Source organism: Ovis aries, chromosome 7, assembly GCF_016772045.2.
Source record: "Ovis aries strain OAR_USU_Benz2616 breed Rambouillet chromosome 7, ARS-UI_Ramb_v3.0, whole genome shotgun sequence".
Lineage (NCBI taxonomy): Eukaryota > Metazoa > Chordata > Mammalia > Artiodactyla > Bovidae > Ovis > Ovis aries.
Genome location: NC_056060.1, coordinates 17,836,684 through 17,858,785, shown reverse-complemented (window position 1 = coordinate 17,858,785; position 22,102 = coordinate 17,836,684). Strand labels below are relative to the sequence as shown.

Genomic DNA, 22,102 nt, shown 5'->3' with positions numbered 1-22,102 from the left:
TTCTGGCTGACTTGCAGTTGGCAAAAATAAATATTCTTAATGAGATAGATGTAGCAGTGCTTAGAAAAAAGGCACAAAAGTTTACACCAATCAGTATGTTAAATTTATAACAAGATACTCTGAAAATGCAAACACTTATCTATACCAATCCCAAAGTTAAGCTTTCTTTAGCTGAGTTGTTAAAATCAGATCAACACGAGGCTGACAAAGAAAATGGGTATTTTCACCGAGGTCAAGAAAAGGGAAGATATAGTTTAAAACAAGAGTGCAATCTGGGGTCAGGTGGGGATCACTGGCTGGTTAGAGGGGCCAACAAAGGCTCTCAGTGCCTGTGGACCAGGAAAAAGAAGAACAAAGGAAAGACAAATATTCTATCAGGCAAAAGAGGGTTCCCCCCCCAAAAAAAATTTATGTTCAAAGATCATGGATGCATCTAGCATATTAGTACAATCACGACTATAACTAGAGGACAGTCTGTCAAATTTGTGTTAAAGTGATAGTTATTTTAGAAGATGCCAACTTTCAGCTTCTGCCACTTGAGTCTATTCTTTATAAACCAAGCAATACCACACCAGTGTATGTCATCACTATCACTTCCATTCATTTTAAAGATTGAAAAGAAAACAGAAAGATAGAAAAGCAACAGGACTAAAGATGGATGTCTATACACCCTTCCTGTCCCTCAGAAACAGCAGTCCCCAACCTTTTTGGGTACCAGGGACGAGCTGAATGGAAGATAATCTTTTCATGGACCAGGATGGGGCGGGTGGTTTGGGGATGTTCAAGTACATTGTATTTATTGTGTGCTTTATTTCTAAATTATTATACATTGTGATATATAACGACATAATTATACATCTCACTGGAATGCAGAATCAGTGGGAGCTCTAAGTTTGTTTTCCTGTAACCAGACAGTCCCATCTGGGGGTGATGGAAGACACTGACATCTGAACTGAGATGGGCGGCTATAAACACAGATGAAGCCTCGATCTTTCCATCTTTCGCCTGCCACTCACCTCCTGCTGTGTGGCCCAGTTCCTAATAGAGGAGTTGAGAAGACTTGGGACCAAGTTTGTTTTGTTTGTTAATTTAGTTGTTTTCACAAAGTAAAACACACAGATTCAAATGTACTCTTCGATCAGTTCTGACAAATGCATAAATGTTACCCTGTAATATTTCCATCACCCCAGTAAATTCTCTTGTTTCCTAAGTTTGCTATATACAACTTTGTTATCCCGAAAACCTTTTAAGGACAGTAATATCTGATATGCTAAATCTTTTAAAACAAGTTCAAAAAAACCTTTAATGTCTATACTCCTCAAAATCTTTACCACCTCTCTATTGGAGAAGCTAACGGAGATTTTTTTTTTATTTAAAAAGCCATCACTAAAAAATAAACCCATGTAGCAGAGCTCATTAAAATATATCACTAAAGATGACAGTTTACTACAGTGGTTTCCAAAATGAAATTTAAATGCCAGGAGGATACACAAGGTGATGTACTGGTGTGGAAAGAAGGTTAACTTTTGTTTTATATAGGTACTTTAATCTCTTCCTTTTATAATTTCTCATTTTCACATGTATTTTATAATGTACATTATATTACATTATATTGTATTTCAGAAGTACAGGTTTTTTATGTTTTAAGGGTGTCTGTTTATTAAAAACACTATCAGTAGGAATGAAAAATTTGCAGTTTGGAAACCACTTTTCTAGCTGATTAGCAAGCTAGCTTCAGTAGGTTTGAGAGTGTGTGTGTCTGTGTGTGTCTGTGTGTGTGTGTGCATGCACATACATGAATGCAGACACCAGAGATAATACCTTAAGCAAAGATTGCTTATGACTTTCCCGCTTCTTTTCTTCCTCTTTTTTGGCTACAACAGATGCCATACGCCTTTCTTCTTCCTAAAAGAAAAATGTAAAAAAGCATTGTTAAGTATTTAACCTTTTTTGATGCTAAGTATCTTCAGTTCTCCAAGTCTGATTTTCTTTGTGAGAGCCATACTACTTGCTAATAGGAAATATGCCCTCAAAGAAAAAGTCAGTATGTTCCTCTTTATTTTCTTCTTCCAACTTAATTTGAAAAGAAAACTGGGCATTCTTAACTCTACTCCCAACTCTTGATGTGAGATAAACCTAAATAATACAAGAAAAAGACTGAGAAGAGAAAGGAGAAAGGGGGAGCAGGGCGCTTCCCTGGTGGCTCAGTGGTAAAGAATTCTCCTGCTAATGCAAGAGGCATGGGTTACGGGTTCAATCCCTGGTCTAGGAAGATTCCACATGTCATGAAGCAACTCAGCCCATGTGCCACAACTATTGAGCTTGTGCTCTAAAGCCTGGGAATGCAACTGTTGACCCTACGTGCCACAACGACCGAAGCCTGCATGCCCTAAAGCCCACGCTCCGCAACGAGAGAAGCCGCTGCAGCGAGAAGCCCGTGCACCACAACTGAAAGTGCCCCCCTCACACAACTAGGGAAAGCCACGATGGCAGCCAAGATCCCGCACAGACATGAACGAATAAGATCATACCAAAAGGCAGCGGGAGGCAGGACTGTGTAACTTTTCTCTGTACTGTAGTTCTACTTGGAGATTTTTAACGAAGTTTTTATCATGAAGATGAAAATCATACTTTTAACAATCTATTTAATTTATTGTTGCAAGGCAGAGTTTTTTTTAAATGACAATACAATTGTGAAAGCTTTTTAAAAATTTCCATGGATATTAATAAATTATTCTCCATAATATCATTACTTTGTTTTTAAGTTGATTCGGCCAGTCTAATTTCTTCCATTCTAAAAACTATGAAACTTTATTGTAATAACATTACAGTTTAGAAAAACTTTTTAAAAATCAGTCATAATCCCAAAACCCTAACTCAATATCATAATTTTTCCATCACATTATGATATTCACTATAAACAAATTTTTAAATGTTGCAATCTGCATACACAATCTGCATCATGATTTTTCACCCTAAGGATTGGCAAATTTTAATAAAGTAAATTATAGGCATGTAGCTCATAATTTTTATTATCAAAAGATTTGTAAGCATTCAAAATGATGTCATAATTTGAGAAAACAATTTCTTCATGAAAGACAAACTTGAAAATATCTTCAGAGACAGAAAACTATAAAAAGTAATTCAGTACATTTGAAGGAGAACATTTTCAGAAATACAATTTACAAAACCTGAAATTAAAAATTTAATGGAAGTGAGTTGAAGAATGGAATGCTCTCATACCACCCTATAATTGCCAGTCATAGCTCTTAACCTCTTTCATTTAAATTATCTCTGGTACTATCTCTCCTCTTGCCTGCAAATAGATAGCTCCATGAAGGTATGGACCATATCAGCTACCCAGCATATAGTAGATATGCAGTAAATATATATTCAAAGAATGAATTATTAAATGTACATCTCTATGACTGTGACTGTGTAAGTTGCTCAGTCATGTCCAGCTCTTTGTGACCCCATGGACTGTAGCCCTGCCAGGCTCTTCTGTCCATGGGATTCTCCAGGCAAGAATACTGGAGTGGGTTGCCATTCCCTTCTCCAAGGGATCTTCCCAACCCAGGGATCAAATTCAGGTCCCCTGATTTGCAGGCAGATCTGAGCCACTGGCTCCTGATCTGAGCCACAGGAAAGCCCACAACTGTTCAATAATTTCCTAAAAGTGAAATCATTAAATCAAATGGTAGACATATTTCTAGGGCTTTTGCTGTGTTTGCAAAAGTACTCCATAAGTGTAGTACTAATTTACATTTCTACCAGAAGTTAATATTTGATTTAAAATATAATGGATAGTCACAAGAGTTGTTCACCAAATATTCCTACTTCTTCTTACATCCTGGCCATATAGTGAGATGGCACTTCATGTCCTCTTGAAGTTAGGTGAGGTCATGTGAATTGCTTTGGCCAATGTCGTATGAACAAAAGTGATATGTGTTACTTCTGGGTAGAAAATTTCAAGGACAATGTATGATATAGCTATTTCCTCTCTCACTTCTGGTACAGAATTTGCAAAGCTCCAGAGGATGGGCACTTTGAAGGCCTTGGTCGTGGAATGAGGACAACACAGAGTAAAGTTCTCAGACCATACAAAGTGGACAGATGGACAGTATGAGCATGAAATAAACTTTGTTGATTTAATCCATTGAGATTAGAGAAGTTGTTACTGTAAGATGGAGAAGCTCTAAATAGCAAAAACAAGACTTGGAGCTGACTGTGGATTAGATCATGAACTCTTTATTGCAAAATTCAGCCTTAAACTGAAGAAAGTAGGGAAAACCACTAGGCTTTTCAGATATCATCTAAATCAAATCCCTTATAATTATACAGTAGAGGTGACAAATAAATTCAAAGGATTAGATTTGGTAGACAGAATGCATGAAGAACTATGGACAGAGGTTTGTAATGCTGTATAGGAAGAAAAGAAATGCAAGAAGGCAAAGTGGTTATCTGAGGAGGCCTTACAAATAGCTGAAAAAAGAAGAGAAGCAAAAGGCAAAGGAGAAAGGGAAAGATATAGCCAAGTGAATGCGGAGATTCAGAGCATAGCAAGGAGAGATAAGAAAGCCTTCATAAGTGAACAATGCAAAAAAAATGGAGGAAAACAATAGAATGGGAAAGACTAGAGATCTTGTCAAAAATATTAGAGATACCAAGAGAACATTTCATGCAAAGATGGGCATAATAAAGAACAGAAACAGCAAACACCTAACAGAAGTAAAAGAGATTAAAAAGAAGTGGCAAGAATATACAGAAGAACTATAGAAGAAAGGTCTTAATGACCCAGATAACCACAATGGTGTGGTCACTCACCTAGAGCCAGACATCCTGAAGTGTGAAGTTAAGTGAGCCTTAGGAAACATTACTATGAACAAAGCTAGTGGAGGTGATAGAATTCCAGCTGAGCTATTTCAAATGCTAAAAGATGATGCTGTGAAAGTGCTACATTCAGTAAGCCAGCAAATTTGGAAAACTCAGCAATGGCTACAGGACTGGTAAAGGCCAGTTTTTATTCTAATCCCAGAGAAGGGCAATGCCAATGAATGCTCAAACTACCATTAATTGTGCTCATTTCACATGCTATCAAAGTAATGTTCAAAATCCCTCAAGCTAGGCTTCAATGGTACTTAAACTGAGAATTTCCAGATATTCCAGCTGGATTTAGAAAAGGCAGAGGAACCAGAGATCAAATTGCTAACATCCGTTGGATCATATAAAAAGCAAAGGAATTCCAAAAACATATCTACTTCTGCTTCATTGACTACGCTAAAGTCTTTGACTGTGTGGATCACAACAAACTGCAAAATTCTTAAAGAAATGGGAATACCAGACCTTTTAACTATCTCCTGAGAAACTTGTATGCAGGTCAAGAAGCAACAGTTAGAACTGGACATGGAACAACTGACTATTTCAAAATTGGGAAAGGAGTACATCAAGGCTACATTTTGTCACCCTGCTTATTTAACTTCTGTGCAAAATGCCAGGCTGGATGACTCACAAGCTGAAATCAAGATTGCTGGGAGAAATATCAACAACCTCAGATATGCAGATATGCAGATATGCACCGTTATAGCAGAAAGTGAAGAAGAACTAAAGAGCCTGTGATGAAGGTGGAAGAGGATAGTGAAAAAGCTCTCAACATTCAAAAACTGAAGATCATGCCATCTGGTCCCATCACTTCATGGAAAACAGATGGGGAAACAGTGAAAACAGTGACAGATTTTATTTTCTTGGGCTCTAAAATCACTGTGGATGGTGACTGCAGCCATGAAATTAAAAGACACTCACTGGAAGAAAAGTTATGACAAACAGACAGTACATTAAAAAGCAGAGACACCTTTTGCCCTTATAGGTCTGTATATTCAAAGCTCTGGTTTTTCCAGTAGGCATGTATAGATGTGAGAGTTGAACCATAAAGAAGACTGAGTGCTGAAGAATTGATGTGTTTGATCTGTGGTGCTGGAGAAGATTCTTCACAGTCCCTTGGACAGTAAGGAGATCAAACCAGTCAATCCTAGAGGAAATCAGTCCTGAATATTCATTGGAAGGACTGATGATGAAAATGAATCTCCAGTACCTTGGCCACCTGATGTGAAGAGCTGACTCACTGGAAAAGACCTTGATGCTGGGAAAGATTGAGGGCAAGAGGAGAAGGAGGTGGCAAAAGATGAGATGCTTAGATAACATCACTGACTCAATGGACATGGGTTTGAGCAAACTCCAGGTGATAGTGAAGGACAGGTAAGCCTGGTGTGCTGTGGTCCATGGGGTTGCAAAGAGTCAGATACAACTCAGTGACTGAACAACAGCCTAGAGCATCCTGATCAGCGTATACATTATAATTAGAATTAAGGAAAGTCAAAGAGGCACGAAAATGTATTCTAGGGTGTGAGCCATTATAAATGCTCCCGAAAACAAAGGACTTAGACTAAAGAAGTAAATAAAAAATGCACAAACTATCTCAGAGTTAAAAAGGTAATCAGAAATACATCCACTGGAAGACTCAAATTTTTAAAATGAGGAAATGAACACTCTGAGAAGTTTAGTACCTTATACAAGGTCAAAGCCAGGATCAGAACCAGCGGTCATTTGTGAGAAATGGGGTTTGCACGTTTATAATCAGGATATAATTATATGTATTTTACTGGTTTTAGACAGATGAAAAAAGCGAGGTCAAAATTTAGCAGTAATCTGCCATACAATTTAGTTGTTTAAAAGGGAATGAAAATTTATATGATTTTTGGTGAATTTAAAGTACATTTTACAATATGGAAAATAGTTGTTCTTAATGTTTAAAGACTGAACAGAGGTAATGAGGAGAAATAAACTAAATAAGAAATTCAGAACCTTGGTTCCTAGTTTCCTAAAATAGCTGAATTAATAACCACATTAAACTCTTTTGTTCAGTAGATGTTGATTTAGTATCTATTAAGTATAACCTGTTTCAGAAAAAAACTTTTTAAAAGAAAAAAATATATTGATGGTCAGTTGTCGACTTGTGTATTGAATGTGAACTAGAAACAGATTGGTTATTCAAAGAGCCAATTTTAAGCAGTACTGGAAACTGTATGGATCACGTACTATACATACTTAACAGATGATTTCATTAGATTTGCCAAAAGAATTTGAGCTTCTATTAAAGGCAGGAGGACTTTAAAAGGAAAGCTAAACTCAGGAAAACTGGATAGATGCCAAATCAATTCAAATATTGAATGTTTAAAAAATTTATACATATGATGACTGTATTTCAGCCCAAATAATTACAGAGTAACTAAAGTTAGAAACAAAAATAAACACCTCTAATTGAAAAGATAAGCTATAAATTTGTTGGTAAGAAGGAAAAAAATTATAAAATTCAGGCATCTTCATGATAATAATCCAATTTCTGGGACAAAAATAATATTCTTTATGTAGCAAAAAAGAGATCTACCTCACCTGAAAATAGACATATACTTTCCTCATTACTGTGGTTTGTCATGAAGACCTAATACAGAAACAGGTTTAAATTAATTAAGAAGCATAGTGATTTAATGGAGAAGGAAATGGCAACCCACTCCAGTGTTCTTGCCTGGAGACTCTCAGGGACAGAGGAACCTGGTGGGCTGCCGTATATGGGGTCACACAGAGTTGGACACGACTTAAGTGACTTAGCAGCAGCAGCAGTGATTTAATGGGTATTTAATAACTTACATTATACACTCTTAGCAGACTTCTAAGGCTCTAAAACAATGAATTTATTATATGAGAAGACATTTTGCTACAAAATAAATAATAGCAGTCCTAATATAATCAGCAATTTATTATGTGGAATTTTAAAAACAATGGCAATGTGGGTTTTTTAACCATATACTTTAAATAGTTATACAAGACATTGTTTTCCTTGACTACACTAAATATTAAAACAGATTAAATTACAGAGTTTTTATCTAGAGGAGAATGTTCCTTATTTTTCTTTCAATCATTTTTTCTTAACAGAGAAAACAGATGTTTCCAGGGTCATAGTTAATGTCAGAATGAAGATTAGAAGCTATATCACTTGACTTCTACTGGCCTATGGATAATAGTCATATTATACATTCAGTTCAGTTCAGTTCAGTCACTCAGTCGTGTCCAGCTCTTTGTGACCTCACGGACTGCAGAACGCCAGACTTCCCTGTCCATCACCAACACCTGGAGCCTACTCAAACTCACGTCCATTGAGTCGGTGATGCCATCCAACCATGTCATCCTCTGTCATGCCCTTCTCCTACCTTCAACCTTTTCCAGCATCAGGGTCTTTTTCAATGAGTTGGTTCTTTATATCAGGTGGCCAAAGTAATGTAGTTTCAGCTTCAGCATCAGTCCTTCCAATGAATATTCAGGACTGATTTCGTTCAGGACGGACTGGTTGGATCTCCTTGCAGTCCAAGGGACTCTCAAGAGTCTTCTCCAACACCACAGTTCAAAAGCATCAATTCTTAGGTGCCCAGCTTTCTTTATAGTCCAACTCTCACATCCATATATGACTATTGGAAAAACTATAGCTTTGACTAGACTGACTTTTGTTGGTAAAGTAATATCTCTGCTTTTTAATATGCTGTCTAGGTTGGTCATAGCCTTTCTTCCAAGGAGCAAGCTTCTTCTAATTTCATGGCTGCTGTCACCATCTGCAGTGATTCTGGAGCCCCCAAAATAAAGTCTCTCACTGTTTCCATTGTTTCCCCATCTATGTGTCATGAAGTGATGGGACTGGATGCTGTGATCTTAGTTTTTAGAATGTTGAGCTTTAAGCCAACTTTTCCACTCTCCTCTTTCACTTTCATCAAGAGGCTCTTCAGTTCCTCTTCACTTTCTGCCATAAGGGTGGTGTCACCTGCATATCTGAGGTTATTGATATTTCTCCCGGCAGTCCTGATTCCAGCTTGTGCTTCATCCAGCCCAGAATTTTGCATGATGTATGCTACATATAAGTTAAATAAGCAGGATGACAATTTACAGCCTTGATGTACTCCTTTCCTGATTTGGAACCAGTCTGTTGTTCCATGTCCAGTTCTAACTGTTGCTTCCTAACCTGCATACAGATTTCTCAGGAGGCAGGTCAGGTGGCCTGGTATTCCCACCTCCTTGAAGAATTTTCCAGTTTGTTGTGATCCACACAGTCAAAGGCTTTGGCATAGTCAATAAAGCAGAGGTAGATGTTTCTCTGGAACTCTCTTGCTTTTTCGATGATCCAAAGGATACTGGCAATTTGATCTCTGGTTCCTCTGCCTTTTCTAAATGCAGTTCAAGCTGGAATATCTGGAAGTTCCTGGTTCACGTACTATTGAAGCCTGGCTTGGAGAATTTTTAGAATTACTTTGCTAGTGTATGAGATGAGTGCAATTGTGTGGTAGTTTGAGCATTCTTTGGCATTGCCTTTCTTTAGGATTAGAATGAAAACTGATCTTTTCCAGTCCTGTGGCCACTGCTGAGTTTTCCAAATTTGCTGGCATATTGAGTACAGCACTTTCACAGCATCATCTTTCAGGATTTGAAACAGCTCAATGGGAATTCCATCACTTCCACTAGCTTTGTTCGTAGTGATGCTTCCCTCCTCCATCTTGTTTGCAACCCCCATACTATACATTAGGGGAGAAAAAGCCAGAACAGGATAGGTTATACCACCATAATAACTTTAAAACTCACACTGGCTTACAATTAGAAAAGTTTGTTTCTTGATCATGCAAAGAACACCTCAACTGTTCTCCATGTAGTAGGCTAAGTGTTCCTAGGTGCTATGACTTGATGGCATCTTCGACTCAATATACGCTTTCACAATGACCATCACATGGGAGAAAAGCCCAGAAAATCACACTTTGGCCTTTAGATGCTTCTGTCTGAAAATTATGTACATTACTTCTGCTCACATTTCACTGACCGAAGCAAGTTGCATGACCACGTTTAACTTAAGGGAAATGGAAATATCATCTTTCCACCTGGAAGATGTAAGAACACACTGGGGGGATTAATAATGGCTACCACAACAGGACACTCACTTCCACCTTGGATAGGCTACTTCATATTTTGGAGAACAAATTGTAAACAAGTTCCTATGAAGCCAAATATATGTGAGTTTGAGGTGGAAACTTTAGATACTGTGTCCATTTCAGAACTGTGAGAACAGCACCTGCATTCACAAAATACTGCCTTGGAAGTAAAAAATTCTGGGAGGTGGAATTTTCTATACAATGGTCCTTGTTCTAGTCCTTCAAAATATGTCTATTCTAGAACTGCCATATGACCCAGCAATCCCACTGCTGGGCATACACACTGAGGAAACCAGAATTGAAAGAGACACGTGTACCCCAGTGTTCATCACAGCACTGTTTACAATAGCTAGGACATGGAAGCACCTAGATGTCCATCAGCAGATGAATGGATAAGAAGCTGTGGTACATATATACAATGGAATATTACTCAGCTATTAAAAAGAATGCATTTGAATCAGTTCTAATGAGGTGGATGAAACTGGAGCCTATTATACAGAGTGAAGTAAGCCAGAAAGAAAAACACCAATACAGTATACTAATGCATATATATGGAATTTAGAAAGATGGTAACGATTACCCTATATGTGAGACAGCAAAAGAGACACAGATGTATAGAACAGTCTTTTGGACTCTGTGGGAGAAGGTGAAGGTGGGATAATTTGAGAGAAGAGCATTGAAACATGTATATTACCATATGTGAAACAGATCGCCAGTCCAGGTTCAATGCATGAGACAGGGCACTCAGGGCTGGTGCACTGGGATGACCCAGAGGGATGGGATGGGGAGGGAGGTGGGAGCTGGGTTCAAGATGAGGAACACATATACACCCATGGCTGATTCATGTCAATGTAGGGCAAAAATCACCACAATATTGTAAAGTAATTAGCCTACAATTAAAATAAATAAGTTAATTTTTTAAAATGTGTCTATCCCTTCCTTTTTTGTACAGTCATAAAAATATTTGAACACTACTGGAATATCTTCTTTGTCAATGAATTGTGCTAGGTTTTCTGGAAATGTTTGTTTGTATTCACCTTTTTAAAACTAATAGTTCAGGGGTAATTTAACAAAAAAAAAAGTGAACTATTGTCCATTTTTCTAAATTCTCTATTTCTATAAACGAATATTGTTTTAAGCCATATTAACTTCAAACAATCATATTTCATAATTAACTCAATCTGAACGTATCAATTTCAATGCAAGTCTTTTTCACACATGCTAATTCTCTTTCCCCCAACTCTGCATTTGGCTGAGAACTGTCATGTTTGTTGTTAAGAAGTTAAGTCTAGAATTTTCAATTTATCTATTTTTTATCTTGCTAAATTCTGCTTATATTTATAGATTAGAAGTCGGCAAAGTTTTTATACAAAGAGCCAGATAGCAAGTCTATGAAGCTTTGTGATCCATATAAAATCTCCAGCACATATTCTTTTTCTTTTTCACAGTGCTTCACAAATATAAAAACAATTCACAGCTTGAGAGCTATGAAAACAAAAAACAAACAAACAAACAAAACAGGCTGGGATGGATTTGGCTCACAGGCTGTAGTTTGCCAAACCTTGTTTTATTTTATTTATTTTTATTTTTTAATTATTGAGCTTCTTTTGGATTCTGATTTGATCAACTGGTATATCAGGATTTCTAACTTCCCTAGTTTGTCATTTATATATTTTATTAGAATAATATAATGCTCTCAACTAGTCAGTACTTAAACATGTTTAAGAGAATGAGAGTGAGCAAAAACCCTCAGAGCACCCCAGTACAGATTTCTCTGCAGGTTGGCCATTAATCCATTACTTTCTGTTCTGTAGGTATACTCGAATCACAAATCCACTTAACTATGTTGTCATACAATTTACTCAATGTGCTACCATAAAAGACTTCACTCAGTGCTTCGCTTAGATACCAAAACACTGTCTCTCTATAGTGTTCATCTGAGAAGGTCTATTTATAATATCTAAAATAGTAGCCTAATTTTGTCTGGCACAAATTATTTTTAGTGAACTAATACTGCCTCCTTGTGATCAATTCCTTAAGTACTCACAAATCATCTAAATAATCCAATTTAGATTTCTTTCATAATCTACATTCAAGTTTATTGTCATAATTTGCCACAATATTTTCTCTATCCAAGATAAAAAGAGAGATTAGTTTATCTTACCTTTTAGCTACTCTACTATTCTACACTGCTTTCCAGATATAACTTTCAAAGGCCTAGCAATGTATTCACTACATTCATTCACTGCCCTAGATCAAAGATTGGCAAATTCTAGCCCACAGATCAAATGCAGCATGCCATCTGTTTTTGTAAATAAAGTTTTATTGGAACACAGCCATGCTCACTTTTATGTATTGTTAGTGCCTGCTTTTACTTTACAATGAGAGAGTTGAATAGATTTCAACACAGACTGTATATCCCCCAAAGCCTAAAATATTTACTATGAGGCCCTTTAGGCTATGTGCTCAGTTGTGTCAGACTCTTTGTAGCCCCATGGACTGTAGCCCTCCAAGGCTCCTCTGTCCATGAAATTTTTCTGGGCAAGAATACTAGAGCACGTTGCCGTTTCCTACTTCAGAGGATCTTCCTGACCTAGGGATTAAAACTGCATCTCTTAGTCTCCTGCATCGGCAGGCAGATTCTTACCACTAGTGCCACCTGGGAATCCCCATAAGGACATTTAGCCCTGAATAGGTCCGGATTCAAACTTTTTATTCACCTATCCAGCGCTTTATTTTCACTTTATTAAAAAGTGAAAATTCACTTTATTATTTCACTTTATATCTACTTCTCTTTACTGACTAAAAGTCATTCTTCCCAACATAGATAAGAAAAGCAAAATAGGAATAGAGGCCAGCAACTCATGTTATCTTGAGATCCCATATTATCTCTTGCCATTCTTCTAGATCAGACCCCCCAGAAGCTCTTATCCTGACTAACCCTGCTTCTCATTTTATCACTCATCCTATCTTTCCCAATTTGTCCTCTGGGCTGCTACTCAGACAACCTTTTCAATAGGCAAATCCAATTTAAGTATCTTAAACTCTTCAAGAGTTTCCTACTACATTCAACACAAAAATTTAAACTCTTTCTTATGGCATAAAACACCCTCTTCATGACTCAGCTCTTACTGGTCATGCATCTCTTCTCATCCTGCTGCTCTTCTCGCCTATGAACACTCAGTGCTCAGCCATGTTGAACCGCTCTGAGTTGCTATATCCTCACACCCCTCTGCATTTTGTGTGCCTTCTCTCTCTCCAGAATACTTTCTTACTGATATATTATCCTTTGTCTCTGGCCCTCTTCAAGTCTCAAGTCAAGTATTTTCTCCTTTGGAATTTTTTCTATTTCTCCAGTATACATAGGACAGCTTTGTTCTTTGATATCATGGTGCTGTGTGTGTGTGTGTGTGTGTGTGTGTGTATAAACATACACATATCTATTTTTCAATCAATTTTATCTAACTAGTTTATCACTTTGCATTATAATCTGGCTGCATGCCTGCCTCTGTACTTGACTGTAAGTAACTTGAGGCTGTTAATTGCAATTCTGATCTTGTCATCTCTAGAGTCTAATACATACCCTAGTGCAGAAACTCTAAGGTGCCTAAGACTTGTCTTAGGAATTTTTCATGGTACCACTCACTAGGTCAGAAAAAATATGTTATAGCTCTGTTTATTAAGTAGTTAGTAAACAACAAGATTCATGTTCTAGCAATTTAGTGCAAGTCGCTCAGTTATATCCGACTCTTTGCAACTCCAATGGAGTACACAGTCCATGGGATTTTCCAGGCCAAAATACTGGAGTGGGTAGCCATTCCCTTCCTCCAGGGGATATTCCCAACTCAGGGATCGAACCTAGGTCTCCCTCATTGCAGGCAGATTCTTTTATCAGCTGAGCCACCAGGGGATCATTTCAAAAATAATAATTTAAATAAAAATATCATTATTGAATAACTATAATAACTTACTAATGAAATGTGTGTACCTGTAAGGCATTACACAACTTCTCAAATATGAGAATTAGATTGGATACTGTCATCCTCATTTCCTGCTCTATACTGATTTTAGTATTTGTTTTTATCACAACAGTCACTGAAAGCTCAGCTTTGCCAGGATATAATGCCATAGAGAGAAATATATTGTGACCTAACGTTGAGATGGTAAACTACCTTAAGCTAGTAGTTTTCTCAGGGTCTCACAGATACCAAATCTCATTGCCTTTTGCTTGAAAATTAAAAATACTCCACAACACCCCTGTGAGTTCACTGCAGTATCTTTGGTACACAGTGGGGAACCATAACCACAGTATACACAAGTTCATGAGGTGTCTATGTAATCCACTCCAGGTAGAAAACAGTAGCTACAGAACTGGTATCAGTACAATTTTCCAGCCAGATGGCAAATATTTTAGGGTCATAGGCTACATAGTTTCTTTAACAACTACTCAATTTTGCCAGTGTAGCATTAAAGCAGATATAAATACATAAGTGAGTGGACATGACTGTGTTCTAATATAACTTTATTTATAAAAACAGGTGGCCTACTCATGGGCTACTGTTTGTCAATACTAGCCCAGGTTGAAAAATCTATAGAAAATCTTTTACAAGGTGTATTCTTTACAAATTAAAGTTACTAAAAAGGTATAAACAAAAGGTGAGACAAAATACCATGAGTCTATACTGATATGAATGTTAATAAATTGAAACTTTTATGACGTACAGAATTACAAAAGTGTGATAGTATGATTTATTGTAAGAAATACATGTTTGATCTTCATCCCAGTTTCTGGTTCACAGCTCCTCAAACCCTAGGAATTTCCTAAGTGTGTAGAGTGATAAAAGTGTCTATTGTTTCATTAATGAGATGACTTTTGGACCTCATCTAATGATGGAGGCTGGTTGCCAGGAGAACCAACCAGGCAATTAAGAAGGTTGGAACTTTCCATAGCACCCCCAGAGAAGAGGAGCTGAAGGTTGAATCAATTGCCAATAGCCAATGATATAATCAATCATGACTATTTAATGAAGCCTCCATAAAAAATCCAAAGGGACAGGTTCAGAGAACTTCGGGGTTGGTGAAACCTGGACATCTGGGGAGAGTGGTATGCTCAGAAGCTCTTTGGCCCTTCCCACCAAGCCCTGTGTATCCCTTTCATCTGGCTGTTTCTGAGTTATATCATTTTACAATAAACTGGTGACCTAGTAAGTACTAGATTGGTCAAAAATTTCGCTCCAGTTTTCCCATAAGCTGTTATGGAAAAACCCAAATAAACTTTTTGGCCAACCTAACAGTTTCTTCCAGTAGGTCAGAAGTACAGGTAATAACCTGGACTTGTTACTGGCGTCTGGCAGAGCAGGGAGGGTACACGTGCAGTTTTCCAGACTGAGCCCTCAACCTGTGGAATCTGATGCTATCTCCAGGTGGATGGTGTCCAAATTGAATTCTTGAACACTGAGCTGGTGCTCTGAGAATTTCTTACTGGAGGTGTGAGAAACCCTGCCCTCCACATTGGAAATTTAACCTCAGAACACCAAAAGAAAAGGGAATGGGAATAATTTCATATGCAGAAGGCTCACAGACACCATCTTAAAGTAAACAACATCAATAAAGATATACATATACATTGCAGAACACTCAACAGGATACAGTAAGAGAAATGCAAAATCACTGGTGTGATATTCAGGCCAAAAAGCTATAACTATTAATTGATCATTAGGAAACATCAACTAAAACCTGAATTAAGGGTCGGTCTATAAAATAACTGACCTGTAATCTTCATAAATGTCAGTCATGAAGTCAAGGAAAGACTAGGACACTGTTCAGGAAATATGGTGGCAACAGACACCTGCAAACAAAATGTGCCCCTATGCGGTGTGTAATTCCAAACTGGGTCATTCTGCCCCACAGAACAGTATTAATATGATTGGTAAGATGTGAATGTGCTGTGAGGATTAGACACTAGCAATCATTCAATGTTTATTTCTTGACAGTGTTGGTTATCCTGTGTTTACATGAGATAATGTCTTTGCTTACAAGATATACCATGAAGTATTCAGAGCAGTTGGGGAATTGAGTTAGCAGCTTATTCTCAAATCATTCAATAAAACAAAGTTCTTTGTACTGTACTTACAACTATTCTGTAACTTTGAGATTATTTCCATTAAAAAATTTTGAATTTCTAAAATTAACAGTGGAGGAACAGATGCACAAGGATTGCTGCTCTATATTTAGCAGAAGAGCTGGCCCTCTCCCATCCCAGGGGATTTTCCTCATCTCCTTACCCAGCAAGCACATTTTAGGGAATGTACAAGGACAATGATTATAGATAGTATTGCTTGTTCTCCCTTATTTCAGACATGAAAGTGAAAAGTGTTAAGTGCTCAGTTGTGTTAGATTGTTTGCGACCCCATGGACGGTAGCCCACTGGGCTCTTCTGTCCATGGAATTCTCCAGGCAAGAATACTGGAGTGGATAGCTATTCCCTTCTCCAAGGGATCTTTCTGACCCAGGGATCAAACCCAGGTCTCCTGCATCACAGGCAGATTCTTTGCTGTCTGAGCCACCAGGGAAGCCCATTGATCCCTGGGTCCAGAAGAGCCCCTGGAGAAGGGAATGGCTACCCGTTCTAGTATTCTTGCCTGGAAAATTCCATGGACAGAGAAGCCTGGCAGGTTACAGTCCATGGGGTCACCAAGAGTTGGACGTGACTATGACTGAACAACGAATACAACTTTCCTTTTATTTAAGGCATGGAAAGGGCAAATTTTACTCAACCCCAAAGTCTTTACTGAATATTACTATATTCTCAGCATTGTATGAGATAGAGAAGGAAAGAAAATAAACATGTATAGAACAACTCCATGTATCAGGCAAGGAAGATGAAGAATGGCTTCTGCCCTTAAGGACCATATACATTAGCTGAGTAGACAAGACTGACATAAATTTACTATGAGAAACGCACCATATAATTACTAATTTATATAAATGGGTCAGCTTCATTTCTCACCCTGTTCACTGCAACCCCAACAGGAAAAGAGTACTAAAGATCCTTAACTAAGAAAGACAAGAAGATAAGAGCAAAAGTATGAGACAGAGCGGCCAGTATAGATCCAAGCAAACTGAGAAGACAAAGAACCTTTGCTACACGCTGGAGCAGAGACAGAGCTGGAACCCTAGGAGATTCCTAGTGTTTACGAATTCATCAATACTTTGCCTGTTAGTCACCATGATGTCCATAATATTCACTTCAGTTCAGCTCAGTCGCCCAGTTGTGTCCGACTCTTTGCGACCCCATGAATCGCAGCACGCCAGGCCTCCCTGTCCATCACCAACTCCCGGAGTTTACCCAAACTCATGTCCATCGAGTCGGTGATGCCATCCAGCCATCTCATCCTCTGTCGTCCCCTTCTCCTCCTACCCCCAATCCCTCCTAGCATCAGGGTCTTTTCCAATAAGTCAACTCTTCACATGAGGTGGCCAAAGTACTGGAGTTTCAGCTTCAACATCAGTCCTTCCAATGCACACCCAGGACTGATCTCCTTTAGGATGGATTGGCTGGATCTCCTTGCAGTCCAAGGGACTCTCAAGAGTCTTTTCCAACACCACAGTTCAAAAGCATCAATTCTTTGGCGCTCAGCCTTCTTCACAGTCCAATTCTCACATCCACACATGACCACTGGAAAAACCATAGCCTTGACTAGACGGACCTTTGTTGGCAAAGTAATGTCTCTTCTGCTTTTCAATATGCTATCTAGGTTGGTCATAACTTTCCTTCCAAGGAGCAAGCATCTTTTAATTTCATGGCTGCAATCACCATCTGCAGTGATTTTGGAGCCCCCAAAAATAAAGGTAGAAATGTGAATGGCACACACTGTGAAACCAGTGGACAGGCAATGAGTCAACTGGCAACTGAATAAACCTAAATGATCACTCAGAATCCACATCAGGGCATTTGCTGGCTTTCCAGTGGTTAGGACTCTGTGCTTTCACTGCTGAAGGTACAAGTTCAATCCCTGGCTGGAGAACTAAGAAACCAGCAGACACAGGATATGGACCAAAAAAAAAAAAAAAAAAAAAAAAATCCACATGAAATTAGCACAGTCTAAAAGTAAGAAAACAGTGGAGGTTTAAGATATTTTTCTAGGTCAGAGATTATCAAACTGAGATCATTAACAGATATTTTCTCTTCCAATAAATTTGGGATGCAACAAAACGAATTCAGGCAAGTTTCTTTATTACAGAACTTCTTAGAGGCTAAAGCATGCTTGTGTGCATTGTACACCTCAAAGGAGGAGCACTCTAAGCAGCATTTCACTTAGCTCAGGAGCCGTATCAAAACTCCTACTGTGAACAATGTCTACCATGGAGACAGAATGAATAGAAAAGGAGATACTTCGAGAAATATAGCATCAAAAGGAATAATAATAATAGCTGCATATTATGTTTCCTGGAAGATTCACGCTGTTCTAAGGTTTAGTACTCACTTTTATCTTGACAACAATCATATGACATACTTATGATCCCCATTTTACTTTCAGGAAAATTAGATAGAAAGGTTAAGTAAACTGTCAAAGGTCATACGACTAGAAAATGGTTAAGCCAGGATTCAGACTCAAGCAGTCTGGCTCCAGCACCTATCTTAGCCATTATACTATGTAACTTACCAATGAAATCCTTACACATCTATTCCAAAGTAAACTGTTAGCTGGACATTAAGCAAGAATGAAAAACAAGCATGGTGATTAATTTAAACAGAAAGCTAGGAACTTAATTCAACGAAATTGGGAATATGGGTAGGAGGTAAAAAAGAAAGTTTGTCATTATAATTATGAAGTATATAGTCATGATAATCCATAGATTGTTAAAAATCAGCATTTTAAGCAGAGATTGTGCACTCTAATTCCCTAGCCCATGCTAAGTAACCAATGCGGCGAGCACTTGGGAAGCGCTCCCACTCACTGTGACTCTCTTCATGTCTAGCTGGCGCAGCTGCGTCATATTCTGAAGGACTGTGTGCTTGTACCATGACTCTTGAGCTATGGGATTGCCATCAAAGGTAATGTCGGAGAGAGAAGTGGAGTCCGCGAGGCAGCAAACACTCTCAAAACTGAGGAGAGACAGACACCAGCCGATTACTGCAAGCCCTTCAAATAACACTTTGTTTTGTTTAACATACATTATTTTTTAGAACACCTACAGAAAACTGAGAAGACAGTTCAGAGTTCCCACATGCTCCACACCAAGTTTCCTCTATTATTAACTTCATGAATTAGTATATTTTTTACAATCAATGAACAAATATTGATATATTCTTACTGACTCAGTATTTTACCCAGAGTTCTTTAGTTTTCGTCTAATGCCCCTTTCCAATTCCAGGACCCCATCCAAGATATCACCTGACATTTAGTTGCCAGGTCTCCTTAGGCTCCTCTTGGCTGTGACATTTTTGATAACCTTGACAGTTTTGAGGAGCACCGATCTATTATTCTGTAGGCTGATCCTGTATTGGAATTTATCTGATTTTTTTCATGATTAGGATTACAGTACATACTATTAATGAATATGACACCACTGTTGAAAGTTGACCTTGATCACCTGACTGAAGCAGTGTTTGTTAGGCTCCTCCAGTGTAAAGTTACTCTTCTCTCCCCTTCTTTCCACACTGAACTCTTTGGGGGGAAGTCGTTATGTGCAGCCCATACTGAGGGAGTGGAAGTTCAGTTTCGTCTCACTGAGGGCATAGTATCTACATAAATTAATTGGAATTCTTCTTCCAAGGAAGGTTGTCTTTTTCTTGTTTATTTATTTGTATTGGGTTTCTATCCATGGACATTTCATTTCATTCTTTGGGTTATAATCCAGTACATCTTTATTTTTTATTGTTCAATTTGTTCCAGTTTTGGCTGTTGGAAGCTCTCTCAGTTGGCTCCTATGTCCCTTTGACATACCCCTATTAACATGGATTTTTTGGTTTTTCTAAGCACTTCCTTACTTTCCAGCATTATAAGATTCTCTATTGTATATTTCCTACTCTAGTCTTAGCATCTGCCATTTCTTCAAGAAGCCATGGTTTCCTTTATTGGGAAATGCCATTAGAAACAAAGATCTGGTGGCAGGTGTACTATTTACTATGAGGTGTCATTTCTTTTAGGCCCTCTGATGACAGAGCAAGGAAATATATGCATGTATACCAACCTGTGTATATATGTATATTTTTTCTCTAACCATCTGTGTCTATATTAAGCTAAACATGAGTTCAAACTGATGTTTCCAACTCTATCACCAAAAGGATCATTGTAACCTCTCCCCTTACTTACCTGTAAATTCCTACTCCAACCAGGAGAAATCTGGCTGTCACCATCTCTCATCCATTTAATTATTAATTCCAGAATATACGTATAGTGCTATGAGAATTTTCAATTTGTTGTACCCCCTTGGGAAATCACTTTATTAACGAAAGCATAATGATAATGTGTAATTCCTTTTGCATCTAGTCTTACAGACTCATTTCCAAAGTTACTTAGGTTAGCACCTTCCCCTGCCACTCTTCCTTGCTCACACCTTCAAGAAGGTTGTTCCATACAATTGAAATGTGGTTACATTCTCCTGTTATAGTCTATAGTCATTTCTTCCTGGGATTCTCCAATCTCCTAAATTATTTTTTAATATGCATACAGTAAGGTTCACTCTTTATGCTGTAAAATTCTGTGAATTTCGACAAGCACGTAATGTCATGTATCCACCAAGAAACTATCATGGAGCTAAAAAATTCCCCATTTAACCATCCTCCTTTCTCCCTGAATCTCTAGCAACCACTGATCTTTTTATTGTCTATATAGTTTTGCCTTTCCAGAATTTCATATAGTTGGAACTATATAGTTTACAGCCTTTTCAGACAGACTTCTTTCACTTAGCAGTATGCAATTAAGGTTCATCCATATCTTTTTGTGGCTTCATAGCTTCCTTAAAAAAAAATCACTCAGTAATCATATTCCATTTTCTGGCTGTATCACAATTTGTTTGTCCATTCATCTACTGAAGACATCTTGGTTACTTCCAGTTTTCAGCGATTATGAATAAAGCGGCTATAAATATTCATCTTCAGGTTTTTGTGTGAACATAAATATTCATCTCAATTGGTTAATATTCAACAGTGCAGTTGCTGGATTGTACAGTAAAACTATGTTTAGCTTTGTAAGAAACTGCCAAATTGTTTTCCAAAGTAGCTGTACCATCTTGAATTCCTATCGGCTCTATAGTCTTATCAGCATTTCATAAGTGTCAGTTTTTTCTTAATTTTAGCCATTCCAATAGGTGTTCAGTGGTCTCACAGTTTTAACATGCAACTCCCAAAGGACAAAGATGCTGGCATTTTTTCATATGCATATTTGCTATCTGTATATCTTCTTTGCATTTTCAGTTCTCAGGTAGATTTGTAATCGTTTCCTTATTGCTGAATTTTAAGAGTTCTTTTTCTTATATCATGAATATGTCTTTTATCAGAATATGTTTTGAAATATTTCTGACTTCTTTTCATTTTCTTAACAGTGTCTTTTCCAAGGCATAACTTTTTAATTTTAATATGTCCAACTTATCAATTTCCTTTTTCATGGATCATAATTTTGGTGTTGTATTTAAAAACCTACCAAACCCAGGGGTGCCTAGATTTTCTCTTGAGTTTTCTTCTAGAAGTTCAATAGTTTTGTGTCTTATATTTAGGTATAATCCACTTTGAGTTAATTTTGCAATAGGTATAAGGTCTACATCTAGATTCATTTTTAGATGAATACTCAGTTGTCACAGTGCCATTTATTGAAAGGACTATTCTTTCTCCATTGAATTGCCTATGCTCCTTTGTCAAAGATCACTTGACTATATTTGTGTGGGTATATTTTTGGACCTTCTATTCTTCTTTCACCAATACTGTGCTGTCTGGATTATACTGTATCTTTATAGTAAGTCTTGAAATAGGACAGTATCAGTCCTCCAACTCTGTTCTTTTTCAGCATCATGTTGCTGTTCTAGGTCTTAGCTTTTCCATATAATCTTTAAAATCCATTTGTCAATATCTGCTTGCTGATATT

At 37.7% G+C, this 22,102-nt stretch overlaps 1 protein-coding gene across 4 annotated transcripts in view; it reads right to left on the bottom strand.

The window, feature by feature from the left end:
* LRRC49 (leucine rich repeat containing 49) overlaps window positions 1–22,102 on the bottom strand; it is a 154,863-nt gene that overhangs the window by 43,537 nt on the left and 89,224 nt on the right. For all 4 annotated transcript variants that reach the window (XM_042252119.2, XM_012180868.5, XM_015096846.4 and 1 more), the window contains 2 exons: window positions 18,978–19,125; window positions 1,822–1,905 (listed from right to left, as the gene is read on the bottom strand). In XM_042252119.2, the coding sequence (XP_042108053.1) occupies window positions 1,822–1,905; window positions 18,978–19,125 (232 nt within the window). The remainder of the gene's footprint in view (window positions 1–1,821; window positions 1,906–18,977; window positions 19,126–22,102) is intronic.